Source organism: Pseudorasbora parva, chromosome 2 (assembly GCF_024679245.1).
Source record: "Pseudorasbora parva isolate DD20220531a chromosome 2, ASM2467924v1, whole genome shotgun sequence".
Lineage (NCBI taxonomy): Eukaryota > Metazoa > Chordata > Actinopteri > Cypriniformes > Gobionidae > Pseudorasbora > Pseudorasbora parva.
In genome coordinates this window covers 10,266,682-10,292,463 of record NC_090173.1, presented here as the reverse complement: position 1 = coordinate 10,292,463, position 25,782 = coordinate 10,266,682, and the positions used below count along the sequence as shown (strand labels likewise).

The following is a 25,782-nucleotide window of genomic DNA, read 5'->3' as shown; positions in this document are numbered from 1 at the left end:
TTTGATTGTGTCATTGCTTTTTATCTTAAACTTAGCCATATTAGAAGATGGTTTAATTTCTGTATTCATTAGTTTTCTTTGTCTCTCAGGATTGTAATTATGATATTATTAAAATAATATAGATTTTATTTTTTGTTTATTACTGAAATTAAACAATAATATTTGTTACACTGACTGAAGAGGTTTTCAACATCCCTGGTCACAATTTCAGGAACTCACATCATGACAATAGTAAACACAATAGTATAATTTCAAATAGCTTTAAGATTATAACTTTTGACCAGGACATCACATTAACAAAATTATGTCTATTGTTTCATTATCACTAGATTTTCCACCATTTTGAATTTTGTCAGATAATCAAATAATCTATTTATTCAAATAATCTGCATTTTGGCACCATTTCAGATTCACTGAGCAGTTTGGGAACAGGGACACCTACTGGTAAAAAAAAAAAAAACACTTAAAACTACACTGTAAAACATTCTGTAAAAAACAGTAATCAACTGGCAGCTGTGGTTGCCAGCATGATACTGTAAAAATACGAAGCACTGCTGTTGTTGAAATTAACAGCTAAATACCGTTTTTCAGCTACAGTAGACAACTGTAATGTAACTGTTAAATTACAGATTTCTAATGTAGCTGAAAAATGGTATTAACTGTTAATTTCAAAAACAGCAGTGCTTCGTATTTTTACAGTATCATGCTGGCAACTACAGCTGCCAGTAGATTACTGTTTTTTTACAGATTTTTTTTAATTTATTTTTTACAGTGTATACCTTTGCTTAACCTTTAGATCATTTTACCTTACACAATTGATCCAAACCGTGCTAAATACCGTTTGTGTGATATCTACATGCGGTGACACAGATCATGGGATAAATGGCATTATTTTTAAACAAGTCGTATAAAGAATTTCTCTAAATGCTCACCTTTATATAATCATTAGATTTAACATCGTCCATCCTTTGCTTTCCTCCCATCTCTGTGTTTTCAGGTAAATCTAAAAGAGAAAAGAGCAATACTTTTCAAAATGTAACCAATGAAGATTTTAGGGTTCAACTAAGAAAAAAAAAAAAAAAAATCTGTCTTTCGTTGTTTACTCAACCTTATTGTTCCAGTTACTTTTATATCTGGAATGCAAAAAAAGAAAAAAGAAAAAGAAAATGGAATGCAGCATGACAGCCACTTTATTCACAGTATTCATCTTTTTTTCCATTCAGTGAAAATAAATGGGGATTGAGCCTTTCATTCTTCTTCAAGTTCAAGTTCAAGTCTGCTTTATTGTCAATTTCCACATGTACAGTACATACATACAGAGAATCGAAATTGCTTTTCTCTCAGACCCCGATGCATACAGATAACATTCACATTAAAGCCTAAAAAATAACTAGATCAAAATATTCTTAATATACATATATACTGAATCACCAGATGACACTGTTTTAACATTTATTTATACGGTCTCTTCATCCACATGCTGCCTCAGCAAATGCTAGATTTGATCCGTACACAATATATTTGGCTTTCATCCCTCAAGATGAAAGTGCTGAAACACTCAAAGCATCGGGTTCTCCACCCCGAGGGAAGAAGTTTCCACACGTGGAGGGAGAACATTGGAACTGTCTGATGACTGGGAAAGTGCCAGCTGCCTTGGCGATCCCCCCAATCTGAGCCGCTGCACAGCTTCAGCAGATGCAGGATCCGCATCGCGAGGAATGTGAGCCTGGCCGGCCTCATCAAACACGGCCAGACAGGAACGCAGCACTCTGATGTTTAGTGCTTCACAGTGCTCACAGCCAGCTCCCTCGAAAGCTGACCGAGCGTGCTGCGCTCCCAAACAGTTTACACATAAGATGCATGTCCTGACAGGGGATGTAGCGAGGGCAGGGGTGCACATATCTTTTAAACTGTTCACTCGTCATTTTATTTCACACAGTGACTTTACTGAACTAGAAAATCAGTCTTTAGCCCCGTCCTAAATGGCACGCTACACCCTTACGGTCTTCCTCTAAGTACGCACTTTAAGTCCTCTGGGTAGCTCGTGAACTTCAGGCTCAGCTGAAGTGCGAATCGAGGGCGCATAACAGCCGCAAAGGGGGCACTCACGAGCACACTTTTTTAAGCTTAAATGACAAATGGAACATCCTACAGCCATTGTAAGTCTACAAGACCGAAAGTGCACATGAAGTGTGCGATTTGGGACAGGGCCTTTGAATCCAGAATTCCTTTATACTTCTGGTATTCCGTCCCATAATATGTCATGACGTAGCACCAATCAAGATCTAGTTTCATTCAGGCTTCAAACGAGTAATGCTAAGAGAGCGTCGCCAAAGGCCCTGTCCCAAATGGAACCCTAAATCCTCACGGTCTTCCTTTGGGTCCGTACTTTCACAACGTAATGCCGCTTTGACTGCCGGGTAGAAGTCCTCTGGGTAGCTCGCGACCTTGCGGGCTCAGCTAAAGTGCGCATAGAGCACGTATAGCAGCCGTAAAGGGGGCGCTCACAAGCACACTTCTTTAAGCTTAAACAACATGACATCATGACTTTGCATAAACATACACGCCACTTTCTAAAGCCAAGTGGCGTGTTATCTGTACGCATTTTGAGCTATATGCGTGCATGTCTACGCCGTGTGATTTTGCGTAATGTCTACGCCTAAACAGACCATCATCTCTGCGTATATGTCTACGCCGTGTGATTTCACGTGTATGTCTACGCCTAAACAGACCATCATCTCCGTATTTATGTCTACACCGTGTGATTCCGCCAACCTGATCTCACCGAATTAATTTTTATAGTTTAATTTTATATTTTGGAGCAACTAACTCTACTACCCTAAACCGACCCACTCTCAACAATATAAAACACATTACAGGCAAATAAATGTACAGTCACATGTATTGTTAAGTATTAACTCATGCTGCATTCCAAGTCTTCTGAAGTCATACGATATCTTCATGTGAAGAACAGAGTTGATCTGAATGTTTTAGTCGTTGAAATGATGATCACACCCCTTTATGAACAGAACACATGCACTCGTTCATATTTCTGATTCAAATTATACACACGAGTCAAGTTTAGAATGACGCGATCGGACACGAGATACACGAGAGCCAATGGCATTTTACAATCAAAGCTGACGTAATGTTGCAATTGGTCACGAGACACACGACAGCCAATGCTGTCAAAGCTGGCCTGACATTTCTTCCGGCGGCAATATTTAAAATGTATTATTAATCTTTGGCGGATGGACTCGACGTTCTGCTCGCTTTTGGGGATTTTCTTCACACAAATCAATCGTTTGGCCTCAGAAAACTTGGGATATTTGTACTTTCTGAATAAATTGTGCCTGCAGTCGTATCTGCGTGTTATATCCTGTTTTTTATAATACACAAATGGGTAGGTTTAGGGAAGAGTTTGAGATACGTGTTCAAAGTGTGTCTGAATATGTGTGTGTGTCCACAAGGTGAATGGATTTATAAACAGACTAAATTATGATTTTTGAAAATGTAAAAATGCAGAATGTTTCTTGTGATGGGTAGGTTTAGGGGCTGTGTGTATGTGTGTGTGTGTGTGTGTGTGTGTGTGTGTGATGGGTAGGTTTAGGGGTAGGGGCAGTGTAGGGGGATAGAATGAAACGGCGTTGATAAACACGCTAAAAAGCGATTATGCGTCTTCATAGCACGCCAAAATGGCATACGAATTGGCGTGTCATACATACGCCATTTCATGAGATTAATCTGGCTTAAATGACGGATGGGGCACTCTACAGTCTTGTGGATTTAACGGACACGCGCAGGCAATGTCCATTGTAAGTCCAGAAGACCGAAAGTGCACATGAAGTGTGCCATTTGGGACGGGGCCAAAGTGTTGTTCCGACACAGATCTCTCTCGAAAGAGAACAAAGTAACTTCCGTTACTTATTTGAAGAAGTAACTATTTTGTTGTAAATTTTAAAAGCAGTGCATTACTTTACTAATTACTTGAAAAAAAGTATTCTGATTACATAACCACACATTCAATGGAAGTCAATTCCTTCCATTCAAACATTATTTTGCAAAGCAATTTTTCCTTTTACAAAATTATTAAGAATAAGAGGATAGCATGGTAACCAGTGTTTATGAGATGAAGAACCAATGATTATTAAGATTCCCCAATAGCCAGAGAAGGTGAGTATCCACTTTCGGTGCCACTGGGCACCTGCCCAAGTAGAATGCATGATATTGGGAAAAGAATGAGATCAGACCGATTTAGTTTCAGAAACTTCATCACCCCAATGGACTGAGTGAAGACAACTGAATCAGGAAAGGATCTTGAGTTGGGACTAAAACTCAGCAGTTTTTGCACTAACACCAACAATGATATGATTAATTCTGTCTTAGTGATTACATTTTCCTAGATAAATTGCTTAAAAATGAATGAATAAATAAATATGTTTACCTGATTTTATAGGAGATTGCTCTTTTTCTGTCTGTGGAGGTTCATCTGTCTTCAGAGGTTTGTCTGTCTGTGGAGGTCCATCTGTCTGCAGAGGTTCATCTTTCTTTGGAATTTCATCTGTCTCTGGAGGTTCATCTTTCTTTGGAATTTCATCTTTCTTTGGAATTTCATCTGTCTGTGGAGGAGGTTCATCTTTCTTTGGAATTTCATCTTTCTTTGGAATTTCATCTGTCTGTGGAGGTTCATCTGTCTGCAGAGGTTTGTCTGTCTGTGGAGGTTCATCTGTCTTCAGAGGTTTGTCTGTCTGTGGAGGTTCATCTGTCTGTGGAGGTTCATCTGTCTGTGGAGGTTCATCTCTCTTCAGAGGTTCATCTTTCTTCAAAGGTTCATCTGTCTTCAGAGGTTCGTCTGTCTTCAGAGGTTCGTCCGTCTGTGGAGGTTCATCTCTCTTCAGAGGTTTGTCTGTCTGTGGAGGTTCATCTGTCTTCAGAGGTTTGTCTGTCTGTGGATGTTCCTCTAACTGTGGACGTTCTCCTGTCTGCCGAAATGATTACAATGGTGCAAGTTACAAATTATATAGGAAAACAACATAATAATTTACGGGTGGTACATGTCCCCACCACTTTTTTAAAACATCTTGCTTTATGGATGAACCTAACTAATACAAACAAAACATCTCTGGTTAACTAAAAGAGTATCATTTTTTTTGTTTGTTAAATAAGAGGCGATCTGGCGCTCGTTGCCGCTGTTATCAGTGCTGCAGATTTCTCTCGTGGTTCATGCAGTCTCCACACAGACGAGCGCTTTAATCTAACACTTCAGTCCGTTGCAGAGACTTTCTATTTGCTCCGGTCAGATCACGAAACAAAATGCACAAAAACTGTCCCTGCTCTTGATGTACAACCACTGATATTTGGTTTTGATGAGAGATAAAATAGGCTACGTGGGCAGATTAGAAACGAGAAATTTAACAGACTAGACAAGGGATTATAAGCAAAGTGTGCAAATCTATATGCCTTTATTCACGTGAAAAATCTTGGCACTACGCTATATTGTGCTTAGAGGCAATAATTAAATGAGATCTATATCAATAAATGAACTATTTAATTGATTTCCGGACATCTTAATACAAATTTTTCTGCAATTGTTATTGTACATAATTTACATCTGATATAACATTGTATCAGCAATGCTACCCCCCTTGATAGGCCATATAGTGCAAATCATATGCACGTGACAAACTGCGTACCATATGCACGCCGAAGCTCATTTTGACGTATGAGCGCCCCTCATACTTCAACATGAGCTTTGGCGTGCATATAGTACGCAGTTTTTCGCGTGCCTATGATACGCAATTTATGCCCCACCCACTTTTTAAAACAAATTTACGCCACTGATTTCACATTTCTAAAAAATGAAGGATCAGTGTGGTCGTTCTCCCCAGTTAAAAAAAAAAACAGACTTTATTGGAACTAAACAACAAAATAATTCGTTTTTAACTTAAATTTTCTGATAAAAGAGCAATACATCAAAGGGGTTGAGTAAACCGTCTACCTCTATACTGATGCCTTTACCTCATCACCTCATTACTTTATCTAATGTCATTTTACAGCTCATAAACTGAATACAAATGTGATAAATTCAGCAGAAATGTTCAAGCAAGCTATAATGCTGTTTGGAAATATCACTTGTCTCTATGATTGCTGATATGAACAGTTTGAGTGTCACATTTTTGAGCTGACTGTTTCATGAATCTGTCAAAGCAATGAGACTTAATCTCAAAAATTCAGAACTATATGTGATTCAATATAGTATTTTATCTCATTTCACATGTGAAAAGGGTGTCACCGTATTTGGCATGCTATACGTATGTGTTTATGTTTGTATGTAAATAAAACCCTGAATTAAATCATATAAAGATACCCACGTCTCTTTAAAGGAGACATTTTTTGAAGATGGAAAATGTTGTCTGTTCAATATCTTTTTGTGTTACACAGAAGACGGAAAGTCACACGTTGGATCGACCCAACAGAGCAACCAACTAAGCTGTTTCATAATTCATAATGGGAAATATGTTAAAAAGCAGCAGTGTATATCTACTATTATTTACAATGCTGTTGTAATAATACTTTGCTTAATACCAAATTGGTGACACTTTACAATATGGTTGCACTAATATGCATGAATTCATGCTTAACTGATGCACAGATAATCACGAATTAATGTATGACTCATGAAGAACTAACCCATTTATTAATGATTACTGCATCAGCAACTAATGAAGATTTTATATGGTTAATAGATTAAATAATGTATTAATTGCTATTAATTAAATATGACATCGTGTCTTAATTCCTAAATAACATACAGTGCCCTCCACAATTATTGGCACCCCTGTTAAAGATGTGGTCGTGGACTTCTAAAAATTCTCCTTTTTTAAAAAAAACAACATCCAACAGAGAAAAATCCTACCTTTTATTTAAGTACATTACTTTGGTGGTAAAAAAAAAAAATCACAGATTTGAAAAAAAAAAAAAAAAAAAATGCTTTTGATCTAGATTCAGTATCAGTTTATATCTAGTAGGCTATATATACTGTACATAATAATATGTTTGTTTTGGCACTAGTTTAAACATTTCTTTCGGTCAAATTATATGTGCCATTCCTTAATATTCACTTGTGACTGCTTATATAAGTATCATTATTCATTAAAAAGATTAGGATGCAAGTTATTTAAGTTTTGAAATTTCACATTTAAAGAAATCTAGTGTTTGATCATCATATCTAAATATTTATTAGAATGCAAAGACTGCAATATATTTTTGAGCAACTAGATTAGATACATGTATATTTATTAAAGAGCCATAAGGCACCTAATGGCATTACAAATACACATTAATATTTTTTAGCCACAAAATGACTCCAATTTCCCTTTTTGAATTGGAATTCTCTATTTTAATATTAATTACTACACTAATTGTAATATAAGTTTTAGAAGAAATACAAATATTAGAAGAAAAATATTTTAAGTGGTCATTTATTGACAATAATTGTTGCACAAATAGTATTTAGAACCAAAAGATCTCCTCAAAATATTCAATAAATATAATTTAATGAGTATGAGTGTGACCTATTAGTAAGGAATACCTGAGGGCTAAATACAAGAATAACCTATCACTCTATCACTCTCCATAATAAAACGATCCAGTGAATTTGGCTGACTTAATAATCAATAAACACTAACACTATGCTGTACTGTTTACCAAAACTTGCAGCAAACATCTATATGGTGAAACTGCTGTGTATCCGCTTAAGCCATTTAAATTCATTGGCACAGCGCTAGAAGTATTGAGCGCTCATGGGCCACGTGACCAGCGCGCGCCGCAGGGAGACGAGAGCATGCAACTCCGCTTTTCAACGCCTCTGGCTTTAACATTATGCCACATTAGCGCCAAAACGCTATTTATTGTTTGAATTTCATTAAAACACATTTTAAAAAATTAAAGCTTATAGCTTTGTTTAATATCAAAAGCAGGTTTGGCAATTTGGCGTGAGATTGAGTTGGGCGGAGTGAGAGCGTGAGACAGAGCCTGAAAGCGTGAGAATCACGCCAGATGCGTGAGAGTTGGCAACCCTGTTATCACATAGAGACTGTGTCCGTTCCCCGAATTAGTAAATACAAAAAAACATCAAACCCATTCAACAGAAAAAAAAAAATGTAATTGATGTCCAACATATAAACAACAGATATAATACGGATGAACAATTGATAAAGCTTGGGTTGCTGAATATTCAATCCCTTTTTCCAAAAACGCTTATTGTCAATGATATGATTATAGATCATAACTTAGATGTGCTGTGTTTGACAGAAACCTGGCTAAAACCTGACAACTACATTACTTTAAATGAGTGCACCCCCCGAGATTATTGTTATACACACGAGCCACATCTGAAAGGTAAAGGGGGAGGTGTTGCTGTAATTTATAATAATATTTTCAGTATTACTCAGAAGTCTAGTTTCAAATATAATTCCTTTGAAGTTTTGGTGCTTTATGTAACATTGTGTTGTGTAAATGATAAATCCCGTTTGACATTTGTGTTGGCTACTGTAAACAGGCCACCAGGGCACAATACAGACTTTATCAAAGAATTTGCTGGTTTTGTATCAGAGTTAGTATTAGCTGTAGATAAAGTACTAATTGTTGGTGATTTTAATATCCACGTAGACAATGAAATAGACGCATCGGGATTGGCATTTAAAGACATTTTAAACTCTATTGGAGTTAGACAACACGTATCGGGACCCACTCATCGCCTTAATCATACTTTAGATCTAATAATGTCACATGGAATAAATGTTGATACTGTTAAAATTCTGCAGCAGAGCGATGACATCTCAGATCATTACCTAATATTATGTATACTTAATTTACCTAAGGCTGCAAAGCCATCCCCTCGCTTCAAATATGGCAGGACGATAACCGCTGCGACTAAAGATTGCTTTGTACACAATCTTCCTCATCAGTTCCATCTCCTCAGCATTACAGATAGCCAAGAGGAACTTGATGCTGCAACAGAAACTATTGACTCTCTCTTTACTAGCACTTTAGACATAGTTGCTCCCTGGCGCTTAAAGAAAATTAAAGCAAATAATGAGCACACTCGGGCCCTTAAAACAGCAGCCAGAAAAATGGAGCGCAGCTGGAAGAAAACAAAACAGGAGGTTTTTCGCAATTTGTGGAAAGAGAGCATGATGGCATATAGAAAGGCCATAAAAACTGCTAGATCTGCTTATTACTCAACTCTTTTAGAAGAAAACAAACACAACCCTAAGTATTTATTCGATACAGTGGCTAAATTATCAAAAAATAAAGCTTCAACTTCTGATGTTAGTAATCAACACAACAGTAATGACTTTATGAACTTCTTTTACTAGTAAGATTGATATTATTAGGAATACAATTATAACCATGCAGCCGTCTACTATATTATCACTTCAGACAGAGCATTGTAGTGTCACTCAGGAAAAATTACAGTCATTTACTGCTATAGGAGGAGAAGAATTGGCTAAACTTGTTAAATCATCAAAATCAACAACATGTATGCTTGACCCTATACCGACTAGGCTACAAAAAAAGATGCATAGATCTTCTGCTTATTATTATTAATTCATCCTTGACATTAGGATATGTACCGAAAACTTTTAAGTTGGCTATAATTAAACCACTTATTAAAAAAGCGCAACTTGATCCTAAAGAATTAGTCAATTACAGGCCAATCTCGAATCTACAGTTTCTATCACAAATACTAGAAAAGGCTGTGTCTTCACAATTATAATCCTTTTTAGAAAGAAATGGTATATGTGAGGATTTCCAGTCAGGATTTAGACCGTATCATAGTACTGAGACTGCTCCTATTACAAATGATTTACTCTTATCATCTGATCGTGGTTGTATCTCTCTATTAGTGTTACTCGATCTTAGCGCTGCATTCGATACTATCGATCACAATATTCTTCTGAATAGAATCGAAAATTATGTTGGCATTAGTGGAACTGCTTTGGCATGGTTTAAATCGTACTTATCTGACCGTTATCAGTTTGTAGCAGTAAATGAAGAGATGTCACACCAATCACAAGTTCAGTATGGGGTACCGCAAGGCTCAGTGTTAGGACCGTTGCTTTTCACCCTGTATATGCTACCACTGGGAGATATCATTAGGAAGCATGGCGTTAGTTTTCTTTGTTATGCTGACAATACTCAGCTCTATATTTCCTCACGCCCTGACGAAACCTACCAATTCACAAGATTAACGGAATGCATAGCTGATATAAAAAATTGGATGAATAGTAATTTCCTGCAACTTAATTCAGATAAAACTGAATTTTTAATTATTGGACAGAAAAGCTACACAAGTAGTAACCTAGAATACTGTCTAACACTTGATGACTGCTCTGTCAAGCCCTCGTCGTCAGTGAGGAACCTGGGTGTGCTCTTTGATACCAATCTTTCATTTGAAAGCCACGTTTCTAGCATCTGTAAATCTACATTCTACCATCTTAAAAATATATCTAAATTACGGCACATGCTTTCAATGCAAAATGCTGAACAGTTAGTACATGCGTTCATGAGCTCAAGGCTAGATTATTGTAATGCTCTACTGGGTGGTTGCCCTGCTCGCTTAATAAACAAACTCCAGCTACCAGGAGCTCTGGGCCTTGACTACCCTTGTGCATGTCCATGAGTGCCTGTGCTTGGTGCACCTGAAGCTACGTCATGGCATGCAGGGCGGACACGGCCTGGCCACAGGACCTGTAGGCCTTCGCGGTCAGACCGGAATAGAACCTACAGGCCCTGGACGGGTGCTTCGGGTCCCCGCGCCAGTTGAAAGCGGTCGCCGGACACAGTTGCATCGCGATGGCCAGCTCCACCGGCGGGAGACCCTCATACCCCCTGGCCTGCCCGCCATCAAGGGTAGTGATGAGGGAGGAGCCACCAGGTCGTCCGCGGGCACCAAACTGTGCTTTCCACGACCATGCACCTCCGGGAAGAAAGGCACCAGGGCGGGACGCTGAGAAGGCAGCCAACGCGGCCCGCCCCGAGAAACCAATCGTCTAACCTCGTAGGTTCGGGACGTGGTGGAGGGTTCCACTCAAGCCCGACCTTTTCGGCGGCCTGGGAAAGCATAGCGGTCAACTCCAGGTCCGACTCGACCGTTGCCACTCTTCCAGAGGGAGGAAGTACAGCCGAATCTTCATCCCCAGAGGACTGAAACTCCCCCTCCGATGCAGCGATCGACATCTGTTCGTCCGCGGGTGCCCCAAAGGACATCATCGGATGCCCATGAGAGGGGCCGACGGGATCCTCCGGAAGCACCACCGGTTGCGGCGCTTGTGAAGGATTAGTGTCCCGCGGAGGTTCACTCAACGGATTTGCCCTAACCGTGATCCTCAGGTCACCCCGGCCATCCATTGAAGTAGGCCTATTCTGCTGGGCAGGAATAGACCTAAATCGAGCTATGGGTAGGGGGACTCCACCCTACCGAAGGTAGGTCAGTCTCGACCTATGTGCCGAAATAGTCATGTTCCCACAGTGAGAACACGAGCTATCCACAAACGCCGCCTCAGCGTGCTCTAAGACCAGGCACGTGATGCAGCGCTTGTGACCATCAGCGGGCGACAGGGAACGACCGCATCCAGAAACGCACGGGTGGAAAGACATCCTGAAAAGGACGGCACGTCACCCGTGTAGCTCTTTTTGTGAGGAAATCTGCTCTTTTAGTGCTGAAGCACCCAGGGATCGACGCGGCAGAATAACAGGTTTTGTGTGCAGCCTGTTTCTGCTCTCACCAGAAAAGGAACACTCCCACCGAACTAACTGTGTGTCGTGTGTGTGTGTGTGTGTGTGTGTGTGTGTGTGTGTGTGTAGTGCTAATTGCTCAGTTTCTCAGGTTTGCTGTGAAAACAGCAGCTCTCTCAGCAGCAGTGAGATCGCGGTCGCGCTGTCTTGTGCCGTCTGGCCAACACGAGCGATTTCCCCTGGCACACGCTATCTCTCTCTCTCTTGCTAGATAGAAGGCAGTCAGATGCTTCATCGACGCTGTTCGGCTCCGAAGTGAATGACAACAGTGCGTGGCGATCGCTTCCGCTTTATACCCGTGCAGCGGGGCAGGGTGCGATATGCAAAGCATGCACGCCAATGTTCATTGGCCCGTTTTCTATATCTCGAAGCTGATAGGGGCTCCCAGAAGTGATCCCAATACGTCGGTCACGATGTATGTCATAGTGACCGACTGACAGGGAACAAAATATTTACAACCTTTTCTGCAGACTTAGAAATAAAAAATTAATTAGGACTCTGAAAAGGAAGCTTGTTATTAGGATTGTGTTCATATATCACTTACTTAGTTCCACAAACTACAACTTAAAGACTCAGAATTTATTTTATAGTGCAGTTCATGTGAGCGCAGTTATTCTGTAAAAATCTGAATTCTTACCATCACTGCTGCTGGTGTCTGTGATTGTCCATCCAGTTGTGATCCATTAATTCCTCTCCTGCCAAGTCCTTTTTGGTCTGCTAGTACTTTTGCTGCTTCAGTACCCCCGCACTTTACTGTATCTTTTGCCCACTTTTTTGTAATTATTAACCATTGTAATCGTGGTCTTGCTATTGCTAATGTTGCAGCTCCTGCTATTGCTCCAATTAGTGCTGTTCCTATGTGTGAGTGTGTTCCTAGTAATGATTGCAATATTGCTGCTGCTGTTTCTGCTACACCTCCAGCTATTGCCCCCACTACTGCTGCATCAACTCCTGTTGTTCCTGCCTTATTTACTACTTCTGCAACTACTGCAGCTATCAGTGCTATTATAACTGTTGATATTAATGCTACTCGTTTCCATGGTTTTGCAGGTAGTGGCGATTGTTGACGTGCCATTCCTTCTCCTGCAGCTTCTGCTCCTGCACCTGCAACAGTTAAAGGAATACAAATTATTTTATCATAGAAAAAAAAATCTTTGAATATGGCCACATATTAATATATAAGATGATGTTATCCAAATGTAAGTTTCTGTTCATACACATTGATATTAAATTACCGTCACATGATGACTCTGGTCTTCTCATCTCCTCATCAGTGCTCAGATCCTGGTCAGGTTCACAGCTCTTCCTGCCATCCATATTCCCCAAAGCAATTATTCTACATAAAAAGACAATGTTTCAATATATGACATCCAATTATTTATTAGTTTATCTTGTTTACTACTATTTTTTTTCTCAGCATTAACAGCTTGAATATTTTTAACATGGTTTATTTTGTAACATTTTCAGCATATACAGTAAGACAAGTCAAGTTACCTTAATTTATATAGTGTTATATGCAATAACGGTTGTTTTAAAAGCAGCTTTACAGTGCACTCTGCACACTCACAATGGGCTGTACACGGGCTGTGTGAGTGGTCGTCAGCGGACAATCGTGGTGATGCAAATGACATAACGTGGACCGTCATAGAACCCAAGCACTTGGCTTCATTAAGCCTATTCTACTGTCTAACTCAGTAACTGTCAAAGTCGCTGCTGTCCTGTTATAAAAATGAATGGAATATTAACGGTAGACAATGCAGGAGTGAGCAGTGAACTTTCAGACTAGGGATGTCCTGGGGTTTTACCAGCCACAGCTTGTCTGTATGGGAAGGTTGGGCAGAGACCTACTAAAATATTCAGCCATTTGAAAACATAGAACTTTATAAACTTAATCAGTCTTAAATTGTTAACTCATAATTGTGTTCATCATTATTTCAAAAAATATTTTCTGAGCTTCTAGGTCATTTTAAGTTGTAAAGTGAGATAGATAGATGAGACATTTAGTGCTGTTATGACAGTTATGGCTTCGGTTGATAGGTTGGCTATATTAATGATTGCACTTAGTAGGGCAGCTGGTCTCTGAGCCCTCCCTAGCTCAACAGCGCCCCACATTTTTCCAATGTAAATCTGTTTTTACGTTACATGAGAGTAGTTCCAGACAATGCTGTATTTTTCCACGTCAGCAAAGCGTATATGATTTTTTGTCAGATCATCCAGCATGTAATACTGTCGAGTTTCTGTTACAGAACTTGTTTGAGAGATAGTCAGTTAGCAAGAAAATGCTATCAAAGAACTTGGCCCCCGACAAGCTTCATATAAAATTAAATCAAGGATCAATTACTCAACAGACAGTAAGATGCACTTAAGCATTTTATTGCTTACCTGTCTGGAGAAATCCCAAGAAAAAGCCCCCCAAATTGTTAGATTATTGCCCCTGAGGCGTGCTTCATCCCAGTCCTCTTAATTGGAAATTGAATGAAGAGTTACTCAGCGTTAAGGGAGAGTATAAAGTCTCCCTTTTATTTAGCATGAGAAGAAATGTTATTTAAAAAGTACAAGGGGTGTAGTATAGATTTAACCAATGAGAGAGATAATACATCATACAGCTCATGGTACAGGAATGTGATACAAATAGAAAACAAGTCTAAATATGATCATCTCCCAGTCAGATACCCAGGCTTTCTTTTCTCTGGGCCAAGGGTCATTTAAAATGGACTGTGGCAAAGTGGGAAAACTGTTCTGTGGTCAGACACAACTAAATTTGAAGTTCTTTCTGTAAAACTGAGACGCCATGTCATCTGGACTAAAGAGGACAATGACATCTCAAGTTGTTATCAGCGCTCAGTTCAGAAGCTGCATCTCTGATGGTATGGGGTTGCACGAGTGCGTGTGTCATGGGCAGCTTACACATCTGGATAGGCACCATCAATGCTGAAAGGTATATCAAAGTTCTAGAACAACATATGGTCTCATCCAGATGTCTTCTCTTTCAGGGAAGACCTTGACAATGCCAGACCACATACTGCATCAATTACAACAGCATGGCTGTTTTGGAGAAGGATCCGGGTACTGAAATAGCCAGCCTGCAGTCCAGATCTTTCACCCATAGAAACATTTGGCACATCATAAAGAGGAAGATGGGACAAAGAAGACCTAAGACAGTTGAGAAACTAGAGGCCTGAATTAGACAAGAATGGGATAACATTCCTATTCCTAAACTTGAGCAACTTGTCTCCTCAGTCCCCAGACGTTTGCAGACTGTTATAAAAAGAAGAGGGGATGCCACACAGTGGTAAACTTGGCCTTGTCCCAACTTTTTTGAGATGTGTTGATGCCATGAAATTTAAAATAAGTTTGAACATTTAATATGACATTCTCAGTTTGAACATTTAATATGGCATCTATATTGTATTCTGAATAAAATATTGAAATGTGAAACTTTCACATCATTGCATTTTGTTTTCATTCACAATTTGTACAGCATCACAACTTTTTTGGAATCGGATTTGTGGAAAAAAAGGCATGGGATTTGAGGCAGAGGTCAGAAAAGCAGGGCTCTGGTGGCTCAAAGCAAATGCCCCCAGTACCACACTTCCTCTGCAAATACTGACAAACAAAATCCGGTCTTTCCCATATCCTGGCTACAATGACTCACTAGTTTGACTAAGCCATCTTAGTCGACTAAGCGGAGTTATCCGGATGTGTCAACTGTTTTGCCATTTAAGCCCCTTTCACACTGCACATCGGACACATAATATTCCCGGTACATTGCCGGGTCGCCTTCTGTGTGAAAGCAACCACGTCCCGGAATTGATTACCGAACTGAACCCGGGTCGGGGACCTAGTAACATTGTGGGGTTCGATCCGGGAAGAGCGCTGTGTGAACAAAAGCCAAAACTAATGCCGCAATGTGTACGTAGTTATCGTGGGACTCCTAGAGCTTGTTTTTTTCAATAATACAACCCTGCAGTGCCAGAAGAGCTAGTCGGTGTTTTAAACGCAGAGAGTGTTCGTATACAAAAGAAACTCAAATTAAACAAGCAGAAATGTGTGCAAACTGGACACAAGTCGAGACCACGGAGCTCCTTACTATCCGCGCTGAAGCTGAGATCGCTCGCCATTATACGTCACATCAGGACGGGAACAAATGCCGGGTCGCATTATCCGTGTATTTGCCGGAATCGCAGTGTGAAAGGGGCTTTATTGAGTTAAATGTGGACTCTTCGTTTACAAATTCGTTTACAAAAAATAAATCATCATCAAAAAAGTGAAAGCATAAATCAGTTTAAATGTCCTCTTGTAAATAGCCTGTGTAAATAAATATGAGGCATACGACATCTCTACAATCCAGAAATGATTGCAAAAAAAAAAACAATAAAACAAGTTTTAATAAAAAATAAAAAATAAAAAAATAAAATAGATTTAAAAAAGCCAGTAAATAGTTTTTATTAACCCAATTCCCCATGGGCTCATGGTTATTTATTTGTTCTGAGAATTGAGGATTTCTACTCCTGAATTTTCCCCCTCATAACATTATTAATCCATATTCAGACACAATAAATACATTAATGTGTGCATTCTAAGATAACATTCGATGTCGAGCTCTCTAATCAACATTGAGCGCCACTCTCAGGCTGAATTACGGCAAAGACACTAAACATCTGTCAAAACTGTATATATTTAGTCTACAATACGACCCAGAATCTGCCCCACTTAAATGTATGGTCAGGAGCCTCTACTGGATTTTACTATAGTGCTGTTCATAGACTACATGATCTATAGTAAGAGAGGAGGGAAAAAGTAACCTGATGCTGCCTGCAGTTGCACTGCTGTTGACCGCACTATTGCCAAACATCTCTCTAATTTATTTATTTCATTTTGACGCATCGGTCTCTACACAGCTAACAAAAATATGAGACTATTACATAACTTGGTGACCAAACTTTCATTGTGGCTCCGTAACTTGTTACGTTGTGGTATTCTTGGTATTGACAGGCTTTCAGAAGAATTTTCAGTCACGTATTGACCTTTGATTGGTTTCCTCAGACTTAGAACCTTGTATTTTAGAAACATCTATATTGCCTGCTGCTCCTACTGACCACAAAAGTATTAGCCTTAAAGTTGCATTGTCTGAGTGTAAGGATCATATATAATTAGTGGAGGTTACTGGAAGCTCAATAATTCATTGCTAAATTTTGAAGACTTGAAATCCAATATAGAAAGACTTATCCAAAATCAATTATGGGGTTTTTAATAAACAATGGGAACGTTTGAAATTTCAAAGAGGATGTACTGTTACACTGTTAAACCTTGCTGTAGATTTCTGTGTAAATAACTGTAAAATCGCCAGTATTTAGCTTTAACATCATTGGAAGGTATTTTACTGTAATATGAGGTGAGGTTTTGCTGCACTAATAATAAAATACAGTACATTACTTTTAGCACCCATGAAGGGAAATAACTGTAACATTTACTGGTAAATTACTGGTCTACATTCCCATGATGCATTACGTCACCGTTTATTTCAAACTGTTTACATCTTCAGTCAGAAAACAAGGATTAATGCATTAACACGCACATACGCATGCATGCATGTGAGCACACAAATACATACACAAGGGCTGGATGTTTGAGCCTAAACGAGCAGGTGTCAAACATTTGGAGTTTGTTTGCTACTGCTACGTGCTGTGTTGAGAACTCCAATAGTAGATTTGTATGTTTTTAGACTGAAACTTAATCGCACAGCTACAAGTAAGTAAACAATTCAAATATTTGTGTTTTTAAAATACATAATGTAAAGTTAGATGGTTTGCATGGTTTGAAATAGCTTCATGATTTAGCAAGTTTTTTTTTTTTAGCCTCTCCTCACAACTCACTAAGTAATATCCCTTTGTGTAGAATTTGTTTTCCTGGAGTAACTGCATTTATCAGCAAATGAACTCTTGTTGATAAACCTTGTTTTATCATTGCTTTCATTTTTCTTAGTTAGTCAGGATTTGCCACAATGTACAGATGCAAACTTTGCAATTTGCCTTTTCACCAACTAACTTTTTTATACAAAACATCTCCATAGGGCAAATTTCTTTCCAAAGAAAACTGTAACCCGAATGTCAGTGGAAAATGATCTACATCTACCAGTCACATCAAGGCTCATCATGCTTGGTAAGTATGAAATATATGGTAAATAATTCATGTGTTTTGGTAGTTTTTATGGTGAGAACAAATTTCACAAGATAGCCTTCTAAATTCATCTAAATGGATGAAAGTGACACTCATTGCATTGATGATCAGTTAGATTTCTCAGTGGCACTGCATGTGTTTTCAGTGTCTTCTATGTATTTAACATTGAATACCAATAAGAGTCAGCCAGTGCCACATTAGAACTCATTGAAAGGTACATGTGCAATAATGTAAAATGAGTTTGCCCCAGTTGTGCATTTTATTTTTATTTATATTGTTTCGTAGTATGTTTATTTTCCTGAACTGTTTGATTTGTTACTCCATTTCTGAACTAGCTGTTGTCTGATTCGCTCAACAGGTTTTTAATGAGGATTAATCCTGAGGGACAAAGTGTGCTTCCAAAGCTGGAACTATAGCCGTAAAAACTGTCATCTATTAAGAAAGATTCAAAACATAAATTCACATGTACATACATTTTTGTAGTGGCTCTGAATTTGAGCGGAAAACATACAACAAACTGAAAGCATTTTTGTTAATGTTTTACTTGTACGGATATAAGAAGGTCATTTAATTTGTGTTAACATGAATAACCTGAGGGTCATTAGTGCCTGAGATGTAGTGTTGGATCCGAGTTAATTTTTATTTGGTTGGAGGCAGGATTTGACATCTCTTGAAAATATTTGTGTGTTTTCATATTATGTTTGTTGATATTATTGTTATGAAGGAGCAAATAATAATTATTGTTATTATTTTTTCATTCGTTTTTTGTAATTCTGTTATGTTGGGCAATAGATAAACATCTAAGTAATAAAGTCAATTTGTGTAAAGATTTAAATGTTCTTTTTTTTATTGAAGTAACATGACAGAATGCTTCATAGGTTTAAGAGTACCACAATGAGTACTAAATTATAAATTATTTGAATGTATATGCAGTGAAGTAATTAACTGAAACCACTGCTGCCAGTTATCAACTGCAATGCATGATTTACGGTATAAAACTGGCAACACTGTTGCCAGTTAGTCACTGTAACAGATTCTTTACAGTAACTAGCTGGCAACATTGTTGCCAGTATTTTACCTATGAAAAACCTGGTAAGTTTAACAGTGTAGGACCATGGTAAAATAAAAATAAAAAATCTATTGAAAGAAGGGCAGAATTAATTAAAAAATTTCAGCTGAAATTAATAATTTTATGAAGAAAGCCACTTTAACTGTTGAGGATCAGGCCATTTGAATAAACTCCAAAATAAACATAACAAAATATATAAAGAAAAAGCCAAGGGGCCTTTATTAGATTGAGAAAGAAGTGGTTAGAGATGGGAAAAAAAATTGAAAAACTTGAAAAAAGAAGGGCGGAGGTAAATGGGATTAAGAAAATAAAAATTGATGGTGCTGACTGTGAGTATAACTGGTGGCCAGTTATCAATCAAACAATCATATTGTTAAATAACGACTACAAAATTATATCTGTTCCAGCAAAACGACTAAAATACGGCCTGGATGATTTGATGGATGAGTGCCAGTCAGGATTTATGAAGGGACGACACACATCAAACAATGTCAGGTTAGTTCTTGATCTGATTGATTATTGGGATTTGGTTTTGGATCCTGCTTAGTTATGTTTTTAGATTTCCAAAAAGCCTTCAATACAGTTAGTCATAATTTCATTTTTAGTGTATTACATATTTTTTTACTTTAAGTATTTTATCAATGCAGTTAGAACATTATATGTAAGAGGAAGTAGTTGTGTTAAACGTTTCTCTGGAACAACACCTACATTTCCTATTCACAGAGGAATAAGACAGGGGTGCCCTATCTCACCCTTTCTTTTTTTACAGTTACTCAGATTTTAAATTTAATGGTCAACCAGAATAATATGATTAAAGGTATTACAATTCATGATAAAGAAATAAAAAAAAAAAACGGCACAATTTCCCTAAAAGATCAATCGGAAGTTCCTAAAGCATCGGAGAGAATTTTCTCAGGTTCAAGAATTTTCTCCGGTCTCTGGCCTCTCAATGTTTCAAAATGTGAAATATTGTCTTTAAAAAATGTTGATAAAACAGCGATCAGTGGAATTCAAATTAAATATGTTATTGATTATTTGGGAGTAAAAGTATCCTTGAATTCAAATATGGTTATATTATATTCATTTCTTGGGTGGCAAGAGATTTGTCTCTGCTGGTCGAGTTTTATTATCTAAGGCAGAAGGTCTATCAAGAGTCTATAAATCTCTTTTCTGTAATGGATTGTCCCGAGTCATTATGTTCCCTATTATATCATTAGTTATAATGATGTCCAATATCATGTGGAAAAATAAATCATACGAAATGAAAAGGAGGTTCTAAGAAATAAGATTAGTTATGGAGGTCTTGAAGTTGTTGACTTTAGCCTATTTAATGTGTTTAACTCTATATGGAACGTATTTCCTCATTCTGTTTTTAAGAAAATTGGAGGTATTGCATTATTGTTACAGTGCCCCTTCTCACTTGGTAAACTACCCATTAAATTAGCAAAATTTCATGTTTCGTTTTCATAGTTTACAAACATAATTTTTCACCTCACCGTTGTTTTATTTGGAATAAACAGAATATTATTTACATAAATAAATGAGAGATGGTATTCAAATAACATATATATTGTTAATCAGCTGATGGATGACAATGGTCAGTTTTATTCATTTCCAGATTTCTCCAGAAATATTTTTTTGGGGGCGTTGGTAAGGAAATGTATTATTGTATTCAATGCCATTCCTAGAGGTATAAAACTCTTGAAAGGAGAGTAAACCTATAGTAAAATATCTTTGTATATCATTTCTATTTAAATTGAAGGGATTTTGGTTGATGAAAAATTCAATAACCATTTTGTTCATAATCTTATGAACAGAAAATCTATTCCAGCTTCATCTTTCAAATGGAAGGCATTACACAATATTAATTGGAGTGTGCTCTGGTCTCTTCCACACAAATATTTGTACACAAACTAGATAGAAGAAAATACATTTACATTTATGCACTTAGCAGACGTTTTTATCCAAAGCGACTTACAACTGTAAATATTACATATAGGTAACATCATTGTAATATTTAAAATATTATATATATATATATATATATATATATATATATATATATATATATATATATATATATATATATATATGCTACCCCTGTAATAGTCAATAAATATACCCAAAACACAGAAGATAAATGCACTTTCTGTGATGTTGAATTGGTCATCTTTTTTGTGAATGTGTTTGTGTTAAAGCTTTTTGGAATGAGTTGTACATATCTCTCAGAAAATAACAAATACCAAAATAGGTATTAACACCTTTAGTATTATTTTTCTTTATCATCATCCAAATTATCATATTCAGTACAATGTTAATCTGTTTATGATTCTTGTTAGTTTTTTTTTTTTTTTTTTTTTTTTCACAAATGCGAATTTTTGGGTAAGATCCCGCTACATACTATTTTTCTAGTAGACTATAATTCGTATGCTTTGGTTTTTAACTACGGTTTTCGGTTAGGTTTTTTGCTATTCTATTCTTAGGCAACTGGAACAGAAAGAGGTTAAGAAGAAAATGTTTTTATTTTAATACTTTTTTTTAAAAATTTACTTAAAAGACTTGAAAAACCTTACTTAAACTTAACCTCAAAAAACCTTGTACACATTGCTGTTGAATAATATAAAATAAATATATATAAAGATTTACAGTGGCAGCTTAGAGATGTACAGCAGCATTTAAATAGGCCTACGAAATTGAATGAATAAATGTAGGCTGAAATGTAAATTTACATAATTTTGGAGGTGAGCTGTCCCTTTAAGTACCAGTGTTCACGATCACTGTGCTGCTAAGACTTGCTCGCATCTCAAAAACAACTTCTTTGTGTGTGTGTGTGTGTGTGTGTGTGTGTGTGTGTGTGTGTGTGTGTGTGTGTGTGTGTGTGTGTGTGTGTGTGTGTGTGTGTGTGTGTGTGTGTGTGTGTGTGTGTGTGTGTTTGTAATTGACAGTATTAGCGCAGTAAGACTTCAAATACCAGTAATCACGTGTGTTTGACAGAAGCGCGCGCTCGGTGCATGTAAAACGCGAATGAAATGTTTAACCGGCAAGGCTTTAAAACGCGGCTACTTTGAGGCTTTAAGGCTTTAAGCGCGCAGACTCACAGGCACACTCAAAAAGAGGCCAAATAAACTGAGAGGAATATTTCAAACAAAGAGAAATAGAAATAATTAATTAAATGCAAAACCGAAAAAACGCAATTTACAAGCGCGTATTGGACCGTTAGCGCCCTACCGAATATATATATATATATATATATATATATATATATATATATATATATATATATATATATATATATATATATATATATATATATATATATATATATATATATACAGTCTTGTTCAAAATAATAGCAGTACAATGTGACTAACCAGAATAATCAAGGTTTTTAGGCTGTGCAATTGGGCAATTAGTTGAAAGGGGTGTGTTCAAAAAAATAGCAGGTGGGGGGAGGTTGATCAAAAGTGATTCAGCGAATAGTTGTGCTAAATCAAAGACGCCATTTCTATGTTTCATCTGTGAAAACTTTATTCCCCTGGCTACCATTTCAGAAGCTGCAATTAAAAAATGTTTGCCTGCCACGGCAGCAAATTCAGCAGCTTTTAAATCTTGTTGGTCAAGAAAAACCTGACAGAGCTCAGCCCCGAAATTCAGCTACCGGCTGTTCTTCCCTTTCTTTCTTTTTTCTCCGCTATAGTAGGCCTGTTGATTATGTTTTGCATGTTGCGCTTTTATTAGGTCATCCAATAACAGAAATTAGTTATTTACACCAATAATGGGATGTGGGCAATGAACGCTGCTGGTGGAGTAAATGAAGTCTATGGCTAAATATATTATGATAACATACACACATGCTGACAGCTATTTAAAGGGTTAGTTCACCCAAAAATGAAAGTGTGATGTTTATCTGCTTACCCCCAGGGCATCCAAGATGTAGGTGTGTTTGTTTCTTCAGTAGAACACAAATGAAGATTTTTAACTTCAGCCGTTGCAGTCTGCCAGTCATAATGCATGTGAATGGGTAACAATTGAGTAAAAAAACATGCTTAGAGAACATGCACAAAAACCCTGCTGCTCGTGATGACACATTGATGTCTTAAGACACGAACCGATCAGTTTCTGTGAGAAACCCAACAGTATTTATGGTATTTTTTTTTACCTCATATCCACGACGAATCTCATCTAGTGTTCCCATCCGCTATTACTTCCTTCTGGTAAGGTCAATTAGGTGCGATCATAGATATACATGTAGATGCCTCATTCGACTGATCCACGCAGGCACTAATGAGGAATCTCTCTCTCTCTCTCTCTCTCTCTCTCTCTCTCTCTCTCTCTCTGTGTGTGTGTCTCTCTCTCCCTCTCTCTCTCTCTCCCTCCCCCCCCCCCCCTCTCTCTCTCTCTCTCTCTCTCTATCTCTCTCTCTCTCTCTCTCTCTCTCTCTCTCTCTCTCTCTCTATATATATATATATATATATATATATATATATATATATATATATATATATATATATATATATATATAATCGCGCCAGTTTGATCTTACGAGATGGAATTAATAGTGGATGTGAACACTAGATGAGATTCGTTGTGGATATGAGGTACAAAAAATTACAAATACTGTTGTGTTTCTCACAGAAACCGATCGGTTCATGTTTTAAGACAACAATGTGTCGCAGGGTTCTTGTTTATATTTTCTCTCATTTTTTTTACTCTCATAGAGTTGTTACACATTCACATCCATTATGACTGGCAGAATGCAAAGTTACAAATCTTCATTTGTGTTCTACTGAAGAAACAAACACACCTAAATCTTGGATGCACTGGGGGTAAGCAGAGAAACATCACATTTTCATTTTTGGGTGAACTATCCCTTTAAAAGATCTCACGAGTCCCGATAAAAGCAAATGCAACTATTTCTGAAGTTCTTCTATTATAAAGTACACCGCTTTCACACACAACGCAGTTAAATAGCCCTTGCATAGAGTTAATAATCGTTTTTTGAGCCATTGATAAACTAATTCAGCTCCACTGCCACGGACAGCACCTGGTAATGTTACTTAAGAAGGTAGCCTATACCTCAAGCTTCCTCCTAAGGTATAGTTCGGGCAACACGCCTAGAAATTGAATACCTTTAGTTAAGTTATACCTTTAGAGTCTTCGTAGTGCGCTAAGAGACAACATTATCGGGAAATCCAGCCCTGATTCAAAGATGGTCTCATACTTGTTCTTGACTTTCACAATGCTTTCCACTCCATAGAACACAGATTTATTTTCCGCACTCTATAGTTATTTGGATATGGCAAATGATTTATAGATACTGTAACCATGTTTTATGTATTGACTGCTCAGTGGTCATTAATATTGACACGTCCAAACGGTTTGACATCTATCATGGAGTCAGACAGGGTTGTCCGATCTCCTCTTTTTAAAATTTATTTTAGCCACATAATTGCTTTGTCTAAGGATTGGGTCAGGTGAGGACATAAAATAGGATAAACTACAGCATGTCCGCCTATTGAAAAAACAAATGAAAAACAAAAAACAAAAGACCAACTGATTACCACCACACAACTATTGATCCTTGACGTTTTCAAGAAGGAAACGTTACAAAGTTACATTATGACAACCATCCAGGAATTTTTCTTCTCCGGTTGCCACAACATAACTTTTTTTATTTGTATGTCAGTACCACCCAAGCATAAAGCCGTATAAACACTGTTACCTTTATTGAAGGTGATTTTTAATTATTTGGATTAAAAATTCTGGGATTGCTTTTATTAACGTGTTGTATTCCTTGGAAAATTATGGAAATTCAATATTCTTATAATTTAGAATATTACTAAAACAATCAAAGATATATAGAATGCAATTAAAGTTATTGTTAAACCATCTGGGGGGGGGGGGGGGGGGGGGGGGGCATTGTTGATGAAAGTTAGATAAGGCAATGGGAAACTTGCAGGCAGAAAGTTACACATTAATAGGAAAGACAGACCGCCGAGTTTGTTAACGATATTATTTGGAATGAAAAATCATGACACTTGTTCGGACACTGAAGAAAGCTACGGGTTTACGGTTTGCTCAGAGAGATCCATTTTATTTTACCGAGCAAATTCTCCCTTAGCCTACTCTAGTAAGAAGAAATGGTTCAGCTATCCTAAAAGGGTTTTTTTAGTTTTTAGGTTTTTTTTGCTACTTCGTCCCAATTAACATTCTCGTAATTTCCTAGGAACCAAAAATGTTTCGTTTTGATAAACGCGTCTGCTAAATTAATAATTATAATTATACATAAAAGCCAAACCTGAGGGAATCTGGATTCCAGAAAGGCCGCTGATGTTTTCTGCTAGAATGTCTTCTTTCCACGGTCTCTTTTGCTATATTCGTTTGTGCTGCCACATTGCGGCTTTAAATAACTGTTTAATATTATGCAAAATGCATGTCAGTGTCAGCCAATAAGAATCTGCTCTTTTTCCAGTACTTCACGTCATGACCATGGGCGGAGTTTGGGGGTGGGGACTTATTTTGTCTGAGCTATGAATAAAAATAAATAAAAATAATATATATATATATATATATATATATATATATATATATATATATATATATATATATATATATATATATATATATATATATATATATATATAACATCTGTCTGTGTTAATAAAATAAAATAATTGTATTATTTTATTTGTCTTAATTTATCATTCTAATGTATAATGAGTAAAACTGAT

At 37.3% G+C, this 25,782-nt stretch overlaps 1 protein-coding gene across 1 annotated transcript; it reads right to left on the bottom strand.

Moving 5' to 3' along the window:
• Positions 1–1,558: 1,558 nt before the first annotated feature.
• LOC137089396 (putative uncharacterized protein DDB_G0290521) lies at positions 1,559–25,405 on the bottom strand. The gene is made up of 5 exons (XM_067452978.1): positions 25,350–25,405; positions 13,038–13,138; positions 12,440–12,906; positions 4,445–4,982; positions 1,559–1,833 (listed from the first exon to the last, which is right to left on the bottom strand). Exons 2-5 carry the CDS (start codon positions 13,117–13,119, stop codon positions 1,559–1,561), a joined length of 1,362 nt encoding a protein of 453 aa, XP_067309079.1. The 5' UTR covers positions 13,120–13,138; positions 25,350–25,405.
• Between the last annotated feature and the right edge of the window lie 377 nt (positions 25,406–25,782).